This window comes from Herpailurus yagouaroundi, unplaced genomic scaffold, assembly GCF_014898765.1.
Source record: "Herpailurus yagouaroundi ecotype Mexico unplaced genomic scaffold, PumYag 77, whole genome shotgun sequence".
NCBI classification, from domain to species: Eukaryota; Metazoa; Chordata; class Mammalia; order Carnivora; family Felidae; genus Herpailurus; species Herpailurus yagouaroundi.
This window is the reverse complement of record NW_024412388.1, coordinates 92,333,785-92,355,294: the sequence shown is the minus strand read 5'-3', so window position 1 is coordinate 92,355,294 and position 21,510 is coordinate 92,333,785. Positions and strand designations below refer to the sequence as shown.

General features: G+C 38.8%; 1 protein-coding gene across 11 annotated transcripts in view; it reads right to left on the bottom strand.

Moving 5' to 3' along the window:
- NTNG1 (netrin G1) overlaps nucleotides 1-21,510 on the bottom strand; it is a 336,959-nt gene that overhangs the window by 33,862 nt on the left and 281,587 nt on the right. For 5 of the 11 annotated variants that reach the window (XM_040471147.1, XM_040471146.1, XM_040471148.1 and 2 more), the window contains 2 exons: nucleotides 16,763-16,930; nucleotides 11,191-11,325 (listed from right to left, as the gene is read on the bottom strand). The exons of 4 other annotated variants lie outside the window; for them this stretch is intronic. In XM_040471147.1, the coding sequence (XP_040327081.1) occupies nucleotides 11,191-11,325; nucleotides 16,763-16,930 (303 nt within the window). The remainder of the gene's footprint in view (nucleotides 1-11,190; nucleotides 11,326-16,762; nucleotides 16,931-21,510) is intronic. 2 more of the 11 variants (XM_040471150.1, XM_040471152.1) reach the window with 2 other exon arrangements.

Genomic DNA, 21,510 nt, shown 5'->3' with positions numbered 1-21,510 from the left:
CTTGTCAATAGGTGAAACAGAAACTCCTCCATCCCAAGACTCTGGACAGTCTTGAGTAAAAATGTGACTTCAGAAATTTTAAAGCCTGATATAATCAGACAGAATTCCTATGTCATATCTATGTGTCTATACATAGTTTAGCATCCTTGGTGCAAAATCAGTTCCTTTAATTTTTATTTTAATTGGAAAGAAGAAGGGTGTGATATCTCAGTAAAGACCTCATAATATATCCAAATATCTTCCATGTGGGCACTAGTTAAAGCTGGATTGGCAAGATCATTGAAAATGCAGCCACTGTGACATTATATCACTAATAAACTGCCAGATTAATCCTGGTAACAAGCCTTCCTACAAACTCCCAAGCTTTGTCTTTTTGTACTCAAAATCATGCGAACAATGTAGTTGTCTATATTATTGATTTTCATGATAAAGAATACAGATTAACATAAGACTAAGTCCATAGGGTCCAAATACTAATTAAAAAGAGGTCTCAAGGTGATTCTTAAAAATAATTACATCAATATTTCATTATTTTTGTAGTTTTGTCTCTGAGACATACACCCATTTTCCCCAAAGAGTTGTAGCACAGAAGAAACAGCTGCAATACATAATATTAATCCTGCACTTTTGTAGAACATGGGAAAGAATTTTGTGAAAAATACATTTTTAGCAATTGTTTCTGTTTTAAAGCATCCAGCAATGTCTGGATGATCTTGACTGCTATCTATGAGGATGAGTCGGTGACTGAAGTTGGACGTGGAACAGATGAATCGTGTACGGGCCTGAATTTCTGCGTGTATGTGCCTGTTTTCAATGAAATCCAGTCTCACTGGAATTTACATCGAGATAGTCAACTGCGCTGTATTAACGCATGCCTCTTCTCCCACCTTGCAGCGATGGAAAACTGAAGGTTGACTATAATTTTTAAAAACAGAAAATTTGACAAAGATGAGATGAAGGGCATATAGCCCTTAAGTAAGGATGGTCATAACATAATTCTGTTCCTGGAGGTAGAGCCACATGATCCAGAATGCCCTGGGTTCAGTGGACTCAGTCACACTCAAAAGGGCATTGGGCAGAAAAGGCAGGGGTTTATGGCCCTGACATACACTTTATTTAAAATAATTATCTCTGACATCAAAGCCGATGGTAGAAAAAAAAATTCTCAATGGGTTCTGTATGTATTTTTTTCCTGCACCCTCCGTGTTGTAGGTGGTATTATTACTATAATTCTCCCTTAGTAGAGCTTTTTGCTGATGTTCAAGGTGATGGGTTGTTCCTGTAGAATGCAACAGAACGATTCCTTACACCAACATGAGCAATCCTGATTATATTATGGCCACCCTGACTTCTCTTTCATTAGTTGCTGATTGTACTAAATTGATGCTAAATTGACTCGGCTGACTCGTAAGCCTTTAAACGGCTGGCACTGACTACGCCTGTGATCTTGTCCTGGAAATTATATGACTGCAGCCTTCATGTTTCTGGAAATCCTAACTTTCTTCTTAAGGTCAATTAGGGCCTGGTAAATATGAATCAGTTAGACCAGCCCCCCGTGATACCCATATCAAGATAGAAGACACACTTTAATGAAATGTGTGCGTTTTTTCTTAATGTCCTCTTCTGTCTCCTGCTTCATACTCTCTCCGCTTTATTAAACAGGCCCTCTGCTTTTTTATTTCTAACTGGTGTGTGAGCTTGAAATAAATCAAACTATGGTCTGCAGGCCAAATGGAGCCTGTCTCCTGTTTACTATGGCCTATGAACTAAGAATGTTTTTTACATTTTTATGTGATTGAAACAGAATCAAAGGGAGAATAATATTTCATGGCGTGTGAAAACATATGAAATTCAAATTTCAGTGTCCATAAACAAAGTCTGATTGGAACATAGACACACGCATTCATTTCAACATCATGTTGGGCTGATTCGGGGCTACAACAGCAGAGGTGAGTAGTTGCAACAGACTGTGTGGCCCAGGAAACCTGAAATAATTGCTATCTGACCCTTCCTAGAAAATGCATGATGACCCCTGGAGTAAATCACCAAAGTCTCTGTCTCCATGTTCGAAGTAAAAATGACAAAATCCTATAAAATGCTGCAGCAAACTCAATTAATAAATATTTGCTAATAACTGGTTTGCCATTTTGGCGGGGGCAGGGATTGCCCTCTTTAAATCTCGGTTTTTCTGTCTATAAAATATGGAAGATAATCTTAACCTCCCTTGTAGAATGAGATAATGCATACGTATTCCTGACACACATAAAATGTACAATAAATAACAACTTTTATTATTTTAAAATAGTTATTACTCCTCAGAAATTGGCCCAAATGCAAGTAGGTCAAACCATTTGTGAGGTTTCAGGATCACAGAATTTCAAACCAGCAAGGAGCCTGAGGATTTCACAGGAGATGCACAGAAAAGGCTGAGGTGTGGAACAAACATTCCTTGGAGAGCTGGTAGCAGTCACACCCAGAATCAGGATCCCTGATTTTATTGTGTTGACTTCTAAAATTTAGTTATCAGGAACCCTAGCTATCCTGGTTTATCTGTGGCTCCTCTACCCCAGAATTCTGTTTGATGGGGGCTGAGGACTGATTTTTCACTTACATAAAATTTTTTCTCCCACAAATTTCACATGGGGCGGCCCTTTTACAATTGGGCTGATTTACACACATAGACATTACCTTTATATACACAGCCTCAGAAGATTTTGAGATTCTCTTTCTCTCTCTCTCTCACACACACACACAACACTCACTAGTGGGTAAAGAGTGGCTCAAGGTGAAACTCCATTTATGTATTGTCTAAAGTAAGGAAAGAACTTCATGTATTGTATTTCTTCTTGGCCTCTCGATCATCTCACTATCAGATAGGACCAGGCTGTTGCTTCGAATCTGGGACACTAGTAGATAGAGTTGTACCTGCATTTCTCCATGAGTTTTGGCATTTCACACACCTTTCACTGTTTAACTTGTACAGTGGTGTAAAATTGTAGAGTTTGGGCATTCTTGTCATTTTCAAAATTCTCTTCAAATAAAGGGGGAAAATTCATATGGATTGCCAAGTAAATATGGAATGTTTCTTATTGAGGTCAGAACTGAGGCCCCACTCTGAGCTGAGCACAGGGTAGCTGAGTAGCAGGCAAACCTCAGAATGTCAGGAAGTGGTCTGGAGTTGCTGTTAGTATACCCACCATCTGTATCTGTCTTATGCCAAGCTCTAACAATTCGAGAGTCACAGGTTTTGATTCTGAACATACTTAGGATATGATCCAACTGTGAAGGGAATTCTGAACAAGGCACTCCTTTCAAGCTGCCCCAGCCTTTGCCTCTAATGGTTGCTCCAAATGGAGTCATTAGTAATGTGAAGGGGGACAGCACTTTCCATGGCATGAGGGTAAGCCTTGGCTCCCCTGTTCATGGGTGGCATCAGGTCCCTGATGTACTGGAGATTGGTGGGATTTTTCTCCCAATCCCAAATTAAAGTTATGCTAAGAATGGAAGGGAAACAGGACTGGAACTGGAAAGTGATGGCTATTAGCATGACGGACTGCTGTGGCCACGTCCTGCTGAATCAGGAGAAATTTCACAACTGAGAGCAACCCTGGGGTTTGCTCTTCTAGATGACAAAATGAGCCTTTTCTCCCCAGGAGGACTACCAAGCCTATTTGTAATGCCTACAAATTGCCACTTTCTATCTTCTGTCGTCCTAATATTTTCCTTTTTAAATTACCTCAGGGAGGCTCCTACTGGTTCTGTTTAATGAGCACTTCCTTCCCACCCTTAGGAGTTGAACAACAGTAACATCAAGTACCCTTCCAACTATTTACTTTTCATCACTGTTATGTATGTGGTGCTCAGCAAGGGAGATGAGACTGTTGTTCAAGTTGCTAGCAAGGAAATTAAAAACTTGGATTCAGTGATGCCATTCACGTTTAGTAATAGAGATGCAAGAGCCAAAATGAGTGAAATCATATGTCTGGGCCTGCAAATGCGCTGAAGCATCACGGACATCCTTGTTTAAGTGACGTGCCACCTGTCAATGGATTCAAAATGTGAGGTCAACTGGTGAAATGTGAATTGGATGTTTTAATGTAACACAGCAAATAGCAGGTCACTGCAACTGGAGGCAATTGAAAAGTTACAAGTTAGGTTCACAGTATTTGTCCAGGGAGGTATAATCTTCATCTCAGTGAAGCAATTGGAAGCATCATCTTAATGATCACAAGTTGACAGGTCTGTAGATGTTAATCTTATACAAAACAAAACAACAATTAAAAAAGAAAATAAAAGAAAGAATCCTGATCTATAGTAGGAGAAAAGTTAGTTTCTAGAAAAAAAGGATTTACCAAGAAGTGAGGATGGAGAACATGGCCAGTGAGAAGCATGAGAATCTACCCATTGGTAAGGAAAGGCAAGAGCACAGAGGACAGCTGAATGGCCAAACTAGTTCTTAATACAACTTGAGGTATCTCATGATGCCTTCCCTTGGCCCACTGACTTGGTCTACTAGAGCCAAAAAGCTGGAAAGGTCCTAGAGGTCCTTTCACTCAACTATTCATTCAGGCAGAAACTCTCCCAAAAGCATCACTCACAGGAGCCCATCCAGCTTCTCTCTGAACTCTTCCAGAGTCTGGGGATTTATCATTACCCAAGGCACTCTACTGTATATTCTTAAAACAGCTGGGGAGAATAGTTGTTGGAAAATGCTGAGACCCACCTCTCTCTTTTACCTACTGGTCTCCATTCTATCTTCCTGAACCAACATGTCCACTTGTTACATAAGAGCCCTCTGAACCCTGGTTGACATGTGTCAACCTGCTTCAGCTTGCTTTATGAAAATCCCTTCACCAAAGATGGAACTCTCCTACATCACTATCTGCTGCATTATTATGTGGTCTCGCAGGACTAGACTCTTGACGTGGGCTGCTTGGGGCACATGTCAGAAGGACTATAACTTCTTTTGGTCTTTGTTCAGCCTCAAGTTGTGTTAGCTTCTTTGCTGCTCATGACATACTGCTATCTAGAATTGAGCTTGAATGTGAGCTGAGATTGCCACATCTTTGTGACCTAAGCAACTGTGAACACAACTTTATACCATCCTACATTTTTGCAACTTCTATTTTTTAGCCTTAATTTGCAGCACAGCGTATGGCACACAGTGAGGACTAAATGTTTGTCAAAACCCTGTTGGGAACCCTTGGATAGCCATGTTGGTTATTTTAGAAGTCTTCTATTTTAGGTCATCTATTGGGAACAATTTGTTCTTTTATTTCTTAAAAAAAAAAAAAAAAAGAGTGTGTGTGTGTGTGTGTGTGTGTGTGTGTGTGTGTGTGTGTGTTTAATAAGGGTCTAAGATCTTACTCCCGCCCCCCAAGGATATTTTGAATTTTTCTTAAGGTTTGGGACAATGTCCCTTAAAGGTTTTTATTAACATTTCTTCACTTATGTGATACTACCATCTCTGTACTAACCCAGTGGTAATACTAGTTTCCTGACTCCTTTTTCCACTCTTGTCAGTGCAAGTCAACAATTAGTAGACCACATCTTTTAACAAATATCTTGGTATCTGAATTCCTTCATTTTGGAAGATTCCAGAGCATCTAGATTTTCTAATTTGGCTTTGAAAAATATATGTATCTTCCAAATAGCTGTGTGGTCTATAATACACTTTACAATACCTTTTCTATAAGCTTCTTGGTCTTGACTGAAAAATATTTCACTGTTTCTATCTTCTAATTCATAATGTGAGTCTATACCTTCTCGACCCATGGCAATCTTTTCTAACCCTGTAACGTATTTTTTTCAAGTTAGTTTTATTCTTGCATATCTTTATTCTGAGTATGAGTTACATTCCATCTCCATGATGCCTGCATATTTATCCTTGGCATTAAAAAATTGACATTATCAATGATTATTGTGGTAGGCAATGTTGACTGTCTTCTCAAAGATGTCTATATCCTAATAACCTGTTCTTTTACATGGCAATAGCAACTTTACAGAGAAATTACATAAGGACCTTGAGGTAGTGAGACTATCCTGGATTATCTGTGTGTGCCCAATCTAATCATGAGTCCTTAAAAGTGGAGATCCTTTCCAGCTGTGGTCAGAGAAAGATGTAATAATGGAAGAAAGGCAAAGAGAGATAGAAAGTTCTTGGCTTTGAAAGTAGAGGAAGGGGGCATGAGCAAAGGAATGCAGGTGGCTTCTAGAAGCTATAAAAGGCAAGGAAAAAGATTTTGCTGCTAGAACCTCCAGAAGGGTACACAACTCTGCCAATAGCTCGATCTTAGCCCAGTGAGATTCTTGTTGGACTCCTAAATACAGAACTTTAAGAGATACATTTCTGTTGTTTTGAGCCACTAAGTTTCTGGTAGCTTACTATAGTAGCAGTAGAAAATGAATATAACTATTGTGCTCTCTCTGGGAAGGAAAACATCTAAGCCATAGAGTATTGTTCCCAACTTTCCCTTATTCTTCTGAGAATAACTGTTGTCTTCTTTTCTTAACTCTGTGGTTTGCCACAGTGTTCAGTTTTTACAGTTTTATAAAGGTATTTCACAATACCCTACTCAAACTTAATTAAAAGTCTTCTTGATCAGGCCATTGAGTCTTCTGCTAAACACTCATTTCTCTATTCACAGTAATATATGTACTGATCCCTTCCAAGAACCCATATTCTGATATTGTAGGCCATGATCCAGCAACTGAATCTCAGCCTTCCCCTTGCTATATGTACTTAGTTCTTGATTTCCTACATGCTCTGTTATCTTCCAAAATCATAACACTGAACTATGTTACCAAATCTTTGGACTTTAGTCCAAATATTCAGACTATAAGTTCTTTTGAAAGTACCATTAGTATTCATATAAACTAGGTAAAAATGGGAGATACTTGGTAGCTTAATATACACTGCATGATATTCTAATGTGTCTTATATGTCCTCCAGGGAAATGACACACCTTTTCAGCCTCATTGGTTCTATGTGTGGCTATTTCCATTAAATTTTCCAAACCAAAATACCCCCAACCTCCCCTATGTCCATCTCCTTAGAACAAGTGTTTCATTACTTCCCAATACATGTTAACCCTCCGTGTTTTATGTGAAGCATGGAACGTGGTTTCCTTTTGGATGGTTTAACTTTATTCTCTGGGATGTGGTTCATCCCTCTTCACTAACTTCAGAGGGGCACATAAAAAAAACCCTCCTTCTCCTCAACATCTCATTCTTCTATTAGTAACCTCAACACTAATTTAGATTCTGCTTGGTGTCCTTGAAATCTTTTTCTTTCTCCTTTCTCTCCTAGATTGGGTGTGCTCCATGCTGTCTAAAGACCATTCATTCCAATGGTTTTCAAGTGTTTCACCTTTTATGTCAGAGAGAGCAGCTTACATTTATGGAGCACACAATCGGTGGCCCCCTGAGGGAGAAGGTTCACTTATGAACCTAGACTTCTTCATTTCGCCTGCTGAAGCCATAGCATTGTTTTTGGGGTCAGCTTTGCTTCAATCTCTTAAATCAGCCTTGCTTATCATAAAGGGCTTTTTAGAACTTCCTAAGTCCACAGTTTGGAATTTCAATAGTGGCCCAGCTTGCTGATGTTCTGCACTATCACTGTACAATAACTTTTAAACACAGATTCTTGCCTAGCATTTTGACACATCAACATGTGCTTGGAATTAAATAATAATAATCGAGTGCTTACTATGTACCATAAAGTCCACATTCATTACTTTCCTTGAATTTTCACAATTACCATATGTGTTAGGTCCTAGTATACCCCCATTTTAAGATGAAAAACTGTGCTTAGAGAGTCCAAGTGATTTCCTCTAAGTCTTGCAGGTAGTAGGAGGTGGAGGTGAAATTCAAACCCAGAGCCTAAGTTTGTCTGCTTCCTCCCTGCTCATGGCTACCAGCACCACTGCCAGCCCTATTTACCACTGCTTTCTTCTTGGCATTGGTTTCTTGTTGTCAGGTTAATTACTGCCACTGATAATGTGGCTAACTCAAGGATGGGTTCATCTCAGTAGAAGTGTGGGGGGTAGGGTGGGGAGGAGGGTGGAGGGAAGAGAGAAAGAGAGAATTGACTTGAGGGACTTATTTTGAGTACATTCATGTGTGTGCAGACACAGAGTGATATGAAAAATATTTGTCAACCTATAATCGCCAACTAATTAGAATGATATCTGTTATATAGTACTGGTGCTGGAGGCACCTTACTATGACAGGTATTATCCTAGTAGTTGCTGAATCTTGGGGGTGGTCTGAGAGATCCTGGGGAAGGCACTTAAGGATCCTCATCTCATAGCCATTTATCAACTGACAGCAGAACTTCTATATTTTTATGTAGAATATCAGCCCTATGTGGGTGGGTCTGAGGGAAGGAAAAGATATTTCAGAGTAAGAAAAAGCTATTGCATACTCAAAGGTGTATTTGAAATATGTTAAATTTATAGAACAAATCCCATCTCATCCTGTTCCAGTCCTTCCTTTACAGAGCAGCCAGAATAATCTTTCTAAAACAAAATCTGACAACTTCATTCCTGTGCTTAAAACTGTATGATGGATTCCGTGTCTGTCTCCTCCCCAGTGAGAAGAAATTCCTCAGCTTAGTGTTCATGAAGCCATATGATCTGGTCTCTGGTTGCCTTTTCAACATCTTCCCTCCCTCCCAACACATACACACATGCATGCGCGTGCGCGCGCGCACACACACACACACACACACACACACACCTCATCCCCCATCACATCAAAACTATTTGGTATTTCTGGAACATAGTGGGTTAGCTCATTCACTTTTGCTCAAGAAATTCCCTCCTGTAAAGCTCCTACTAATCCTTCAGTACTGAATCAAATGTCACTTCTTTGGGAAGCCTTACAATTCCCACCCGGGCTTCACTAAAAGCACACCTATAGGTCTTTCTTAGTTCTGATTATCTTCTTTCATAATCATTGGGTTGCAGGTTAGCCTCTTACCTCAGATTGTGTGAACTCCATGCCTATATGTGCACAGCAGCTATCTTTCTTCATCCTTGTAGCCTCTACTGTTACCTCAATGCCTAATTCATGGAAGGTACTCAAGAAATACTCAAGAGGATAAAGCATTCGCTTCCATAATCTCATTTATCCATACATACCAAGGATGTGAGATGCTGGAGCTGAGGTACAGAGTTTTCTATATTGCACAGCCTTTATGTGGTAGGGCCACGTGTAATACAGTCTTCCACTTCCAGAAGGGAAAATTTGATGACATTATATCAGTTTATAATACTCCAATAATCAATACAGAAAAATCAAGTTAGGACCTTTTTGGGATATATTTCCTCTAAGGCTAGATTAGTTTTCCTCTCTAATGTCTTTCTCTGATTATACTACAGGAACCCATTCCTCAGGTCCTGTTCCATCAGGAAATTTACATGGATCTTTCTTTTAGAGAAGTGTGTCTTAATTGTAAAGTCTTATGCCTTATGCCTTGAGTCTTGGACCTATTTTGGGTCCTTCCTTTGTCTGTCCCTCCTTCTCTCCTTTTGGCTGCTGGCATTCTCTGGGCCTCCACATCCAGATGTTCCAGGACCAATGACTGTCCGCTGAGTCCTGGCTCCTCATATGGTCCTTGGGATCCACCAAGTCATCCATACCCCTAAGGTGCCTTCTAGGAATCTATAGCATGTAGGATTTTTAACCATGGCCTTATACAGAGCTCACATGCAGGTATGCTGCATGACTTCTGACTATTTGTCTTCTAATGCTCCTCTCCAGCATGGCTGGAGATGCTCACCTCCAGCTCCTTGATCCCATATTAACCTTGGCATACTCAATGGCAAATTTCTCAAACTATCACCACAGTTTTCTGCCGCCCATGACAATAGGATGGCAGTTAATTTCACTTTGGCTTTACATTATGTAGAAGGGTAGCTTACAGATAAGTATAAATTTGACGAGTGGCTGGTGAAATATTCTGTAAGGCCCTGGACTTAGCTTTAGACAGTTCCTGCATGCTGACATTGTTTTCAAGTGAAAAGTAAGCAAAAACAAAAACAAAAACAAAACAAAACAATCCCAAAAAGGCAGAAAAACAAACAAACAAAAAATGTCTAGAGCTGTGCTGTCCAATATGGTAGACACATGTGGCTATTAGGCCTTGCAATATGGTCAGTCCTAATTGAGATGTTCTGTAAGAATAAAACACACACTTGATTTCAAATACAGTATGGAAAAAACGTATCTTTAATAGTTTTGATGTTGATTTTATGTTGAATGATACTATTTGAGATATTTGGGTTAAATAAAATAAGATGTTAAACTCAGTTTCTTTTTCAATGTGGGTAACAAAACATTTAAAATTCCATATGTGGCTTGCACAATTTTCTATTGGACTGCACTGCTCTCGAGGATTTGCCTGGTGGCTCTTTAATATTAGTAAGCTAAATGTGTATGGATAGACTCACAAGTTAGTGCATAATGAAAAAGCAGAAAAGGTTATGAATGACAGAAGGAAGCTTCTGCTCAGATTTTTAAATTTCTGTTCCCCAAATACACCGACATGCCACCTGCCTGACAAGCTTTTAAGAAGGTCTGATAATCCTCAGAGAAATGAGGCTGAACCAAATGGCATCTGTCTAAGTCTCACTGCATGGTGCCTAACCTCAGAGGCTTAAAATCAATATTGATTTTTTTCATTATTTTACCCTGGCATTTAAATATCCCTTAGATTTATTACCCTTAGGTTTCTGGTTAAGATTCAGTGATGGGTGTGAGAGCAGGGGTGGTAATAAGTTATGTAGATATCATTTAATTTATGAACTCTGGAGCTTTGAGGTAGCTTTCAGTTCAAGAAATATATTAACCACATCCACATCACCCTTCATTTTGTGGTGAGGATTTCCACGCTGGGTCCCTATTGTGCCACTTAATTTATGGTCTGGCCAGGTACATGGATCTGAGTACAATATTTCAATATAAGTTGCTCCTGCATTCAGAGGAGAAGAAGATGGGCTTCAAAGAAGCTGGCTGGACAGCTGATGGATTGCTCTCTCTCCTATACATAGGCTGGAGCTTTAAGTAGCTTTTAAAGCTTGTCAGTGGCTTGGGTCTTTTTCTGCTCTGAGAAGCTGCACACACCGGCCTGGACAAGCAGATCAGCCATGCTGCAGCAGGCAGAGGGCAGCTCCCAGAGTTACTTACGTTGACAGCCGTAGTGCCAGGAATTTCCCGGCAGACACTCATCACACTTAGGCCCTGTCGTTCCCGTCTTACACTCACAAAATCCTGAGCCATTACAACGATCATGGACTGAGCCCAAAGGGTTACAATAACACTCTGTAGAAACAAGACAACACACAGGCTGGAGACAAGTCTGCATGGCTTATAGGTTATCAACACAGGAGCGTCACTTAAATGCATCGCTTACTTAAAGAAAGATGTCCGCTAATGAAATGCTTTGGCAAATACAGCTATCTCAGGCCCCTTTATTTATTTCCTCAGCCTTCTGTGATGCTGTTTTTATGATATGGGAGGAAATTAACTGAAAACTTCCCAGGAAATAAGACATTATGCTCTTCATGGCTAACAGATCATAATAGAGATTCCATTTGTTAGGGCATTTTTAGATGGTTTAATGAACACCATGAGAAGTTTGTATATCAAGGATAAATCAATATGCCATCAGTGTAAAATCTGTTTTAAATTATTCAAATGGCCTTATCTGTTACACTCAATATTTGAGAACTGCTGAACATTTTTAAAGTGCAATATGAATGCACTTTGTTCACTCAAAGGCATTTTTACTTTATGATATGGGAAAGCACTTTAACTTATTTATATATATACTGTTTGGTATGAGCTTTTAGATACTCTATCTGCTAGGCATGTTAGTATGGTTTTTATGCAGCCTAGATTAACAATCATGAAAGAAAAATAAATTTTGTAATCCCAAGTAAATTTCAACATAGGCATAATTTGAGACATATATTTCATCATAATGTCTCCTGGCAGGACAAAACAACTTTGTCCAATGAAGAGTAAATAGAGTGTTTTCTGGATTCCTCACACACTCTTATACAGGATACTTTTGCTTCTGAAACTCTGTTTAGCTGAAAGGCTGAACCTGAAGTGGGGATTCCTTAGGTTTCCTTTAGTTTGAAAGGTAATAACAGCTAGTTTGCAGCTTTGGGGACTTGGGGGCCAAAGTTTCTTTCCTTGTTACCCCACTGTATAATCTTGGACAAGTCATTATGCCTCTCTGTCTCTCAGTTTCCTTTATACTAAAAGGGTCCTATTAAAAGGTTTTCTGGTTAAAAAACAAGTAAAATCATACCAACCAACCAACCAACCAACCAACCAACCAACCAACCAACGGAAGCCCTGAGAGCTTTAGCTTAACAGCATCAAGTTTAGTGTTTTAGACTGGCAACAGAGATTCAAGGTTTAACGTTATAGAGAGGACTGGACATTTTGTTCTGGTTTTACTACAGGAATTAACTGGAGAATGTCTTCAGAAAATGTGGAAGACCTTACGATTATGATTTATTTCATGTTAGTCAATTTTTGAGTTCTGCATTATGGTGATATAAGCATTGATAAGACTAATAGTGATAGTGACATATGCAGGTAAAAATAAAACTAAATAAACTAAAATGTTCCCTCCTTGCCTGGCTTGGTTTGTATTTAATAACTAGAGTTTTATTTTAAGTCATCATTTTCTATTTTAATGTGTGTACATGGGAGTTGTTTAAAAAGATTTTTTTTTAAATAGTAATTTTGTATGGCTTTAAAATGTTTTGTGTACATATTTATACTATAAGTCTGTGCTTATACTTATTCAACATTTAATGTTTCTTACTATTTCGAGTTCATAAGTTGACAGTGAGTCACCAGCATTTTGCAAACCAGGGAGTAGAGTTATATCTAGCCAACAGGAATCCACACACCAGTCTAGTCATTTAGCCCATAGCAATTATATTAATATAAGGATTTAGATGCAAAGAAAGTAAACAAATTTTTTTTTAAACATGGGACACCTAAACCAGTGATTGTCACAGGAAGGGTGATAAGTGTTATGTTATACAAACAGTAGGGAAAATAAGTGACAAGGAGAGGTTTACCACCTTATGTACAAATAACTTAGTTTTTTAAAGAATACCATGGTCAATGGTAGGTATTGGTGATGGCCTTGGAGTATTATATTTTATTACATTAAACCAGGAAGAATATGCAGGACTGTTAGGCTAAAAAATAACATGAAATACTTTGGAGGTTTGATTAAAAAGTTACAGTACAATTGATTTATAGGTATTAGAAGTATCCTGTCTATAGAAGGTACCTCTGACTACCTGATCTTGGGTTTCAAGGGGAATAAAAAGACAATACTTCATAATTTCAGATACGTTTAGTAGCAAATGCTGAACCCTGTGTTTCATTCTGATGTCAAGCTTGTTACCAGAGATTATTAGCAGTGATTACCCAAGGTCACGAACCACATATCCTCTAACTTCCTGCTTAATGCTTGAGTTTATATGAAACAGAAGCATGCAAGGGTGTCATCTTCATGTAATTGCTGCGTAATACAGGGTAATTACATGCATCTTTGGAGACATGGCTGTGCTTGGAATTTGTATGAAAATGGGGAAATTCACCAGTAACCAATAAGCAGCAACCACTGTGGCAACACGGAATAGCCTGCATTTTATATTTGTCATAATATAAAATGACGCAAATAGTTTACGACATGTACTTCAATGCAGTCTATATTTTGTCGAGATTCGGCCTGTTCCCTCACAGCCAGTGTGGTGGATTTCATTGTCATTTGTTGAAGAGATGGCAAAATGCCTCTTTTCCCCCTTAAATTTGGAGAAGACTTAGATGAAGTTCAAATTTTCTGAGATTGGTGCTTAATTCTGTGAAAGTGAATTGGGTAAATATCCATTCATTTTCATTAGTGCTTTCTATACAAAAAGGTATTAAACTCAATTATTTGTGATGTATGCTCTTCAATTTAATTCTCAGTCCTGGCTCAAGCCCTTTGGGGAGCTTAACTGTGGAAAAGAGTGAATAAGTTCATGCTTTCCCTTAGGGCAAACCTTGGCAATAGGGAGCCACAGGCTACCAATGGCCGTCAGAGAGCAAACTCCAGTCTTAGCCTGGTGTGTAGGCAGCTCTTCAAGTGGGAAAGTGGAACCCGTAGCTCTTATAGGACATAGCTTTTATTGTTATTGATTCATTGTACATATATATAGACTAAAGACAAAAGACAGACTATAGCATATATCAGCTAGCTACATTTTCCAATGCATTCTTTACAAACAATTTTACGCCTTAGAAAAAAGGCAGCAATTTAAGGAATTTTGGTATGTGGGGGAATATTATAGCCAATTTTAATGGTACCTAAAAGTTCTCATCTTTGGGTTTACCAATTTACTTGGTTTGGAAAGTATAAAATACTGAATAGAAACATGTTTGCTTCAATAAAATAAAATTCCCCAAAGATTTATAATTTTAACTAACAAACTGTCTAGAAATGGAGATAACAAATGCTCTTGATTTTTTTAGGCAGGAGAAGAAATGTATATTCAGCTTTTTCATATTTCATCACTAGTTGATGTTATTCAAAAGACAAAAGCTAAACAGGCTGCCTTCCTGCTTGTAGATAATCAGAAATAGATTTACAACAGGACTAAACCTCTTAAAATTAAATAGTAAGTGCAGATTTTATACTTCATAAAATTACTTTAGGACTGGAAAAAGGCCAAAGCTTATAAGAAAGAATACTCTGAGTAAAACACTTTGGGATATTGTTAAGTTACCTGCTATTAGAAATTTTATGGAATAAAATCTTTTCTTTTAAGGCCTTTTTCTCTGATTTGTTTAAAATACTATGAAATTAACACTGTAAAACATGTTAATTTTAGGTATTTTATGAAAATGATTTTTATTCCTGCGTTCCTATTTATTTTACCTTTTCTCTTGTTTCTGTATTTATAGTATGACATTTATATATTTTTGCAAATGACATTCAGTGAAGTGTAGCTCTGCATTCAAAATTCAGACAGCTACATGTCTTTTGGGTTATTAATAGCCTCAAATCTTTGTAACCCCGATTGTTATAAAGGCCACTGAACTACTGTTCACAAACTCATGGTGGAATTGCTACTGTCATCCAAAAAGCATACCGTTTAAGTAAGAAGTCTGACAAGTTTAGTTTTGCTAATTGTGTCAGGGTAGCTGGGAGAAGATGTTCAAGCTCTGAAGTCAGGAAGCTAACTCTTTGCTAAAGCTGTATAATTTGGTTCATTTCACCTTACTTTTCTCAACTAGAAAATAGAGGAAATTATCAGTGGAATACTTACCCCCCCTGGTTTTGTTAATGAGGATTAAGTAAAAACAAAACAAAACAAAAACAAAAACAAACCATATTTGCAAGTCAGTTCACAGTTTACCAAGTGTTTCCTGGGCATTCCATATGATCCCAGTTTGTTTGACTGGGAGTTCTGAAAGGACTTACCTAAGACATACAGCTATTAAATAGCAAAATGGGACTTGAACCCAGCTCTCCGGTCTCTAAGTCCAGTGATCTCTCCACTAATTCACAAATAATAAATAAGGAGGCACTTGGAAAAATAGAACATACTGTAGATATTAACAGTATTATGTAAACTTGGTCTAACTGAATTCACAACAACTTGTAGACCTAGCTTATGGGATTCTGGGCAAGTAGCCATATGATCTTGATGACCTAATCAGAAGACAATGATCTCAGAATTGCAGATTAGATTTCTTTTTTGATGAAAAAAACCACCTGTCATTTTTCTGCATTTTTAAAAAATTTACATTAGTCTTTATGTGAAAAATTCTATTTTGAAAATTAGTTGCCAATGTATTTACCTACTGGTATGGTAACAGACACACATGTACCTTGACCATTTCAAATATATGCATTTCTTCAAAGTAAATTATGAAGTGAAATTCCATTTATTGTTTCTTATTTTTCCATCAGCTCCCTTTCTTAAAGACTGGTTCCACTGTGCAAAAGGTGGGAGAAATTTTTTGTCTGTGAAAACAGGTTCTTTCTCCAGTTGACCTGAGCAGTAGTCATGGTAGGTAGGGGATAGTGCTCAAGGGAATCCTGTGGACCCAGTTTTTCCTTATTTACCTTGGAAGCTATGAGAATTCATTGCCTATAATAGTTCTGAGAAATTGCTTCTGCTTTGGGGGGCTAGGAAAATTAAATAAATGGAATTTCCTTGCTATGGATGGAAAAGTCAGGCAAACTTCTATATTACCAGTTGCTAATGATTTTCAATTCCAATTGGCAATATTTTTAATCAATCAATGTTTGTTGATTACCAGTTATGGCAAGAGTTTATCCTAATTACTCATATCTATAATTAAGTCCCATATAATGAGTTTTCATTTTAAAAGTTGAATGTACAACATAAGCCTTTAAGATCAGTTTGATATTACCAAGTTTTAAGATTTCATGCAAAAAAAAGGAAGAAAGAATAATTGATAGAAAATTCTTCATCTTCTAAACAAGATTTCCAGATCATCATATTTAAAGCAACAAAAACATAAGGATTCAGAATATATTCCCCAATTCAACCGGCACAAGAGAATTTTAAGTCTACCACAAGGATGTTTTCTCCATTGAGAAAGTTCATTCTGGCTCAGCCGTGGTTCAAGTTAACAGCCTCTTCACCTTGAATAGCTCCCCATAGCTCGAAAGGCACAGAACAATAGCTGAAATTATAATGGAACTGACCTATGCACACATTCTCATCGTCCAGCTGTGCAGAAGCATTTCTGAAGTAGCCCAGCCTGCATAACTCACAGTGCTGCCCTCTAGTGTTGTGTTTACAGCTCACGCAAATGACTGTATTTAGCAGATCGATATAACTGCATCGATTGGAGTGGCCGAAGCATTCACAATCTTGCAAGGAAGAACAGAAATGTATACAGAGTGTATACAGTAGCAGAGTAATAGCACACTACATGCTTGGATAAAATGAGGAGTGGAGAAAAGATGACAGAATGGCATTACATCTATGTGATGCAACATGACACATGGCGACCACAGGTGGTTGTGACTGGCATGGAAGTAGCATCTGTTTCAAGCAGGATAGAAAGGTTGGACATTCAGAACATGACCGAAGAGTGTTAATTCTTGGCATACAATATGAACAGAAGCATTTGCAGGTGTACACCTTTTAAAATTTGGGAAGGCTCGGTCGCCGTTGATGCAAAAGTCTAATTTTTGCACACTGAGAACTTTACTGTCTTTACATCACTTCCCCATTTTTTTCTTCATATTTGCACTCTTAAAAAAAGGGAGGGAAGTATGTGAGCATCTAGGGCCTGAGCCTGCCATCACCCATGACTCCTTTGTTTAGTCTCATTATCATTTATGTTAAGACAGTAGCTCGGTCAGGGTTTCACAGAAATTGTGGGAAATTTAATAGGGATCTGGAGGACTAAACAATTCTCTATTTTTATTCCAAATGCTAACAGGAAAGACAGCCTTTGTAAGCCTTTCATCAGGCCAAATATGATGTTTGTTTATGTGTGAGAGAAAATACAAAAAACAGAGAGATGATTTGTATGGGAAAAGTGCTCTGAAGATTTCCTTTTCATTCAAATTTCAAGCTGAGTCCACTACAAAAGAAGGATTAGGCAACTAGTGATTATGCAGTACTCCCAGATTTCCTTTCTTTGTTTTCCCAGAATGTTGGAGATGCCTCTGAGGCTGAGGTCCTGATGGTGAGAAGAACTAGACAAGGAGATGGGGAAAGAGAAGGAGAGCAGGTGGGGAAGGATGGGGAGTGATTACATTTTCTCTTGGTTGCATCTCAGCTAAAGCAAGAAGTTGTTCATCTAATTCAACATTTTTCAAAAAAGTGGTAAAGACAAAGCCTTTACCGGTAGCAATCGCCATCAAATCAGATAGAAAAAGAAAAAAAAAGACGGGAGAAGCAAGTAGGTGGGGAAGCTAATTTGTCTTCTCAAAATATGGGGGCAGGTGTAGCTGGATATTAATGAGGAAGGTCAACGGTGATACTGCAAAACCTTTATTTAGTTTATCCAAAAATACTCCTCTTTTTAATGTCTGACCTTTATTTTACCTCACTAGGAAGCCAAAGACAGCCACTACTTGAACCCATTCATTCATTCATTCATTCCTTCCATATTTTATTGGGTTGATCTACCATGTGCCAGGCATTATGCAAGGGACTGAGTTACTCTTTTGGCTTAGATAAACTTTGGAAATATCGCATTTGATGAGCAGAGTAACAATGAATAAGCACTGTCAAAATGAATAACGAAGATTAAGGAAGAGAGACTGGATTTTTTTTAAACATGCTGGTACTCATCGGAATGCTGTGGATTTATTTAGTGCAGAGCTGATTGCTATAGCAGAGGGTCAAGGTCCTGACAGAATAAAATAAAATGTGGATCAAAGCAGAGGAGGACACTTGGATGTAGTGACTAGTGAAAGATACCAAGATTAGGGTCAGCACCTTGGGGATTCTAGATACTCAAAAGGGAAGCAAGAAGAAGGGGAGGCTCCTGAAGACAAGCTGGTTCCTTTAGGGGAGGATAGCTCTGTCGTGTGTGTGTGTGTGTGTGTGTGTGTGTGTGTGTGTGTGCGCGCGCATGTTGGGGGCTGGGATCAGGAGGAAGCAGAGGGAGAAGAGCAGAGTGGGAAGGAGGCCTATGCAGTAGTTAAGGCATGCCATATTAATAATAAGAAAACAATAACAACAAAAATAATAGAATTACAGATCACCAAATTAAATTTTCTTAGAAAACAAACATATCACTCCAATACACTATATCTCCCTGAGTTACACCTTGTTTATGCTGGCAATTCTGACTTGCGAGGAAACCTAAAAGGGCTCTAGAGCCTTTCTTGGTTGAGGATTTGGAACAGGGAAAACCTTTCTGGCCTAGAGCCACCCAAGAGTAGTGGTTTCAGGAAGGAGACCCAAGTTCCAAATCTAATTGTTTCCTAAGGACTTCTTCAGAGCTGCCTGGAACTGCTGAGGAATGGGCATCAACAGCCCTGTCCTCTGGCTCTCCCTCCTGGAAGACGTTCCTTGGTGGTTGTTTCTCATATTCCCCATCCCAGGCTGGCCCTTGGTGCACCTAATATAATTTATCCAGCTTTGAAAAAAGCTGGAGCTACAAAGAAGCCCTTGTTGTCAAAAAACTAGTTTTGTGGGTAAGACAAACATATGGTTAGAATAACTAGAAAACAAAAGAGCATGTGCTAAGAAAGCCAAACAGTGACACAAAGTGATCTAAGGAGGAGGTCTTTAACTTGAGGGGAATTAGCAAAAACTACCTTAACACTGGACTTAACAATGGGTCTTCCATGAGGGCAGGTAGGGTTTGTTAGAAAAAAGAAGTTTGGGGGAGAGGGGATGAGCATTTCAGGTGAAAAGGAAATAGAACCTGCAAAGGTATGAAGTTGGGGAAAGTGTAGAGAATAAGGCTAGAGAAGTTTCATAAATCATTTCCTTTGTGGGTATTTGAAGGGTTCTGTAAGATCTGCGCAATGGCAAGAGTACATGCTGAGCTCTATCTGACAAAGTTTTATCCAAGAAATAAAACATATCTATAGATATCCAAGTTCAACACTTTCAAGACTCAGCCCATGAATCTCCATGGACACATCAAATGTCACGCTATCATGTATTATTACTCTGAATTCAATGAGTAGTATACATTTCCACAATGACATTATTTGTTTCTGGGTCTTGTTTGAAGACCGATTTATTAATTTTGGTAGGAGAAGATAAATAATGTAAGTTGTATAATTATATATAGAACCATACCAGCTAAATGCCCAATATTAATAAATTTATTTTAGAAGATAAGTGGATATTTAAATATCTTTTAATCTAGGAAACAGGGTAGCAACTTGATTCTTTTAAGACTTCTAAGATTCTTCTGAGACTTCAATAAAGCTGTCTTCTCTGGCCACGATATATTTGAGAATGTAAAATGACAAAAAGATCTTTGAAAATGATTTGAAAAACATGAGAGCAGTGTATAAACGCAAGGCATTTCAAATGTAATTATTAGGCTGCTGTATTATTTTTCAGTATTCTGTTAATCTACCACTCTTTAGGAACTAGTCTTTCCACACAGGCACAGAATCCTTGAATGATTATTAACGATGTAGTCTGAGTTATATTACCATATTAAGACCCTGCAGGGATGATACTAATCGTTCAATAATTCTTTGATCTCTCAACTCATTGACCTGCCATGTCCTCCTTTCCCTTCTTACAAAGTATGGAGTCCATGGTCCGTCCTTACAGTGACTTCCTTTCATGCACTCTCATCTCCCTTGACCCCGAGTGTCCACCACAATCAGTCTCCTGGGAAAACCTGATCCTGCTTAAATCCACCTCTCCGGGAGCCTGGGTGGCTCAGTCGGTTAAGCGTCCGACTTCGGCTCAGGTCATGATCTCACGGTCCGTGAGTTCGAGCCCCGCGTCGGGCTCTGTGCTGGCAGCTCGGAGCCTGGAGCCTGCTTCGGATTCTGTGTCTCCCTCTCTCTCTGACCCTCCCCCATTCATGCTCTGTCTCTCTCTCTGTCTCAAAAATAAATAAACATTAAAAAAAAAAATCCACCTCTCCATCTCTCCATGCCTACACCCCAGCAGCTAAATGTGGCTGGAGTTTTTCTCCAACTATTTTGAAACAAGTCTCATGTTAAGTTTATAACCATAAGTCTCAAAGGGACCTTTAGGGCTGCCAGGAAACCCTTCCTAAAACAGGGGACTTCTGGGTCACCACTTCCTCTTGCTTCTTCTTCTTCTCCACCCATGATTGTTTTTCCCTCTCTTTTCCTCTTGGTCCTTTCTCCTCACAGGTACTCAGGGCTTAGCTCTTGGAACTCTATGCTCTTTAGGCTCAACCTAGAGCCTAGGGCTCCTTACCCAGTCTCCGGACTTTACACATCATCTAGATGCTGACCTTTCCAAAATAGTTGTTTCAGCCTAGATCAACTCCCCAGTTAGTGAGACTTCCTCCAGACTGACATACTCATCTGCATTCTTAGTCTCCACCCGGACATTTACTAGATATTTCAACTTCAACATGTTCATAACAGAGCTCTCAGGTCAACCTTCCCAAACCTGCTACTCACCCAGGCAGCCCACCCTATCTCAGTAAATGGCAACTCCATTCCTCCAATTGCTTAGCTCAAAATTCCTGATGTTGTTCTTAACATGTCTTTTTTTCCTCATCCCTGACAACCAATCAATCAGCAGATATTCTTGGCTATGCTTTTAAAATACACTCTAATCTCACCACCTCTTACTCTGTCACCTTGAGTTAAAGGCCCTTGGATTATTGCGATTGTCCCCAAACTGCTCTCTTGGCTTCCATGCTAGTGATACCTCCTCTCCACACAGCAGCCAGAGTGACTCTTTCAAAACTTAAATTCAGCCATGACATCCCTTTGTTTATAATCCTAATGGCTTTCCATGCCATTCAGAA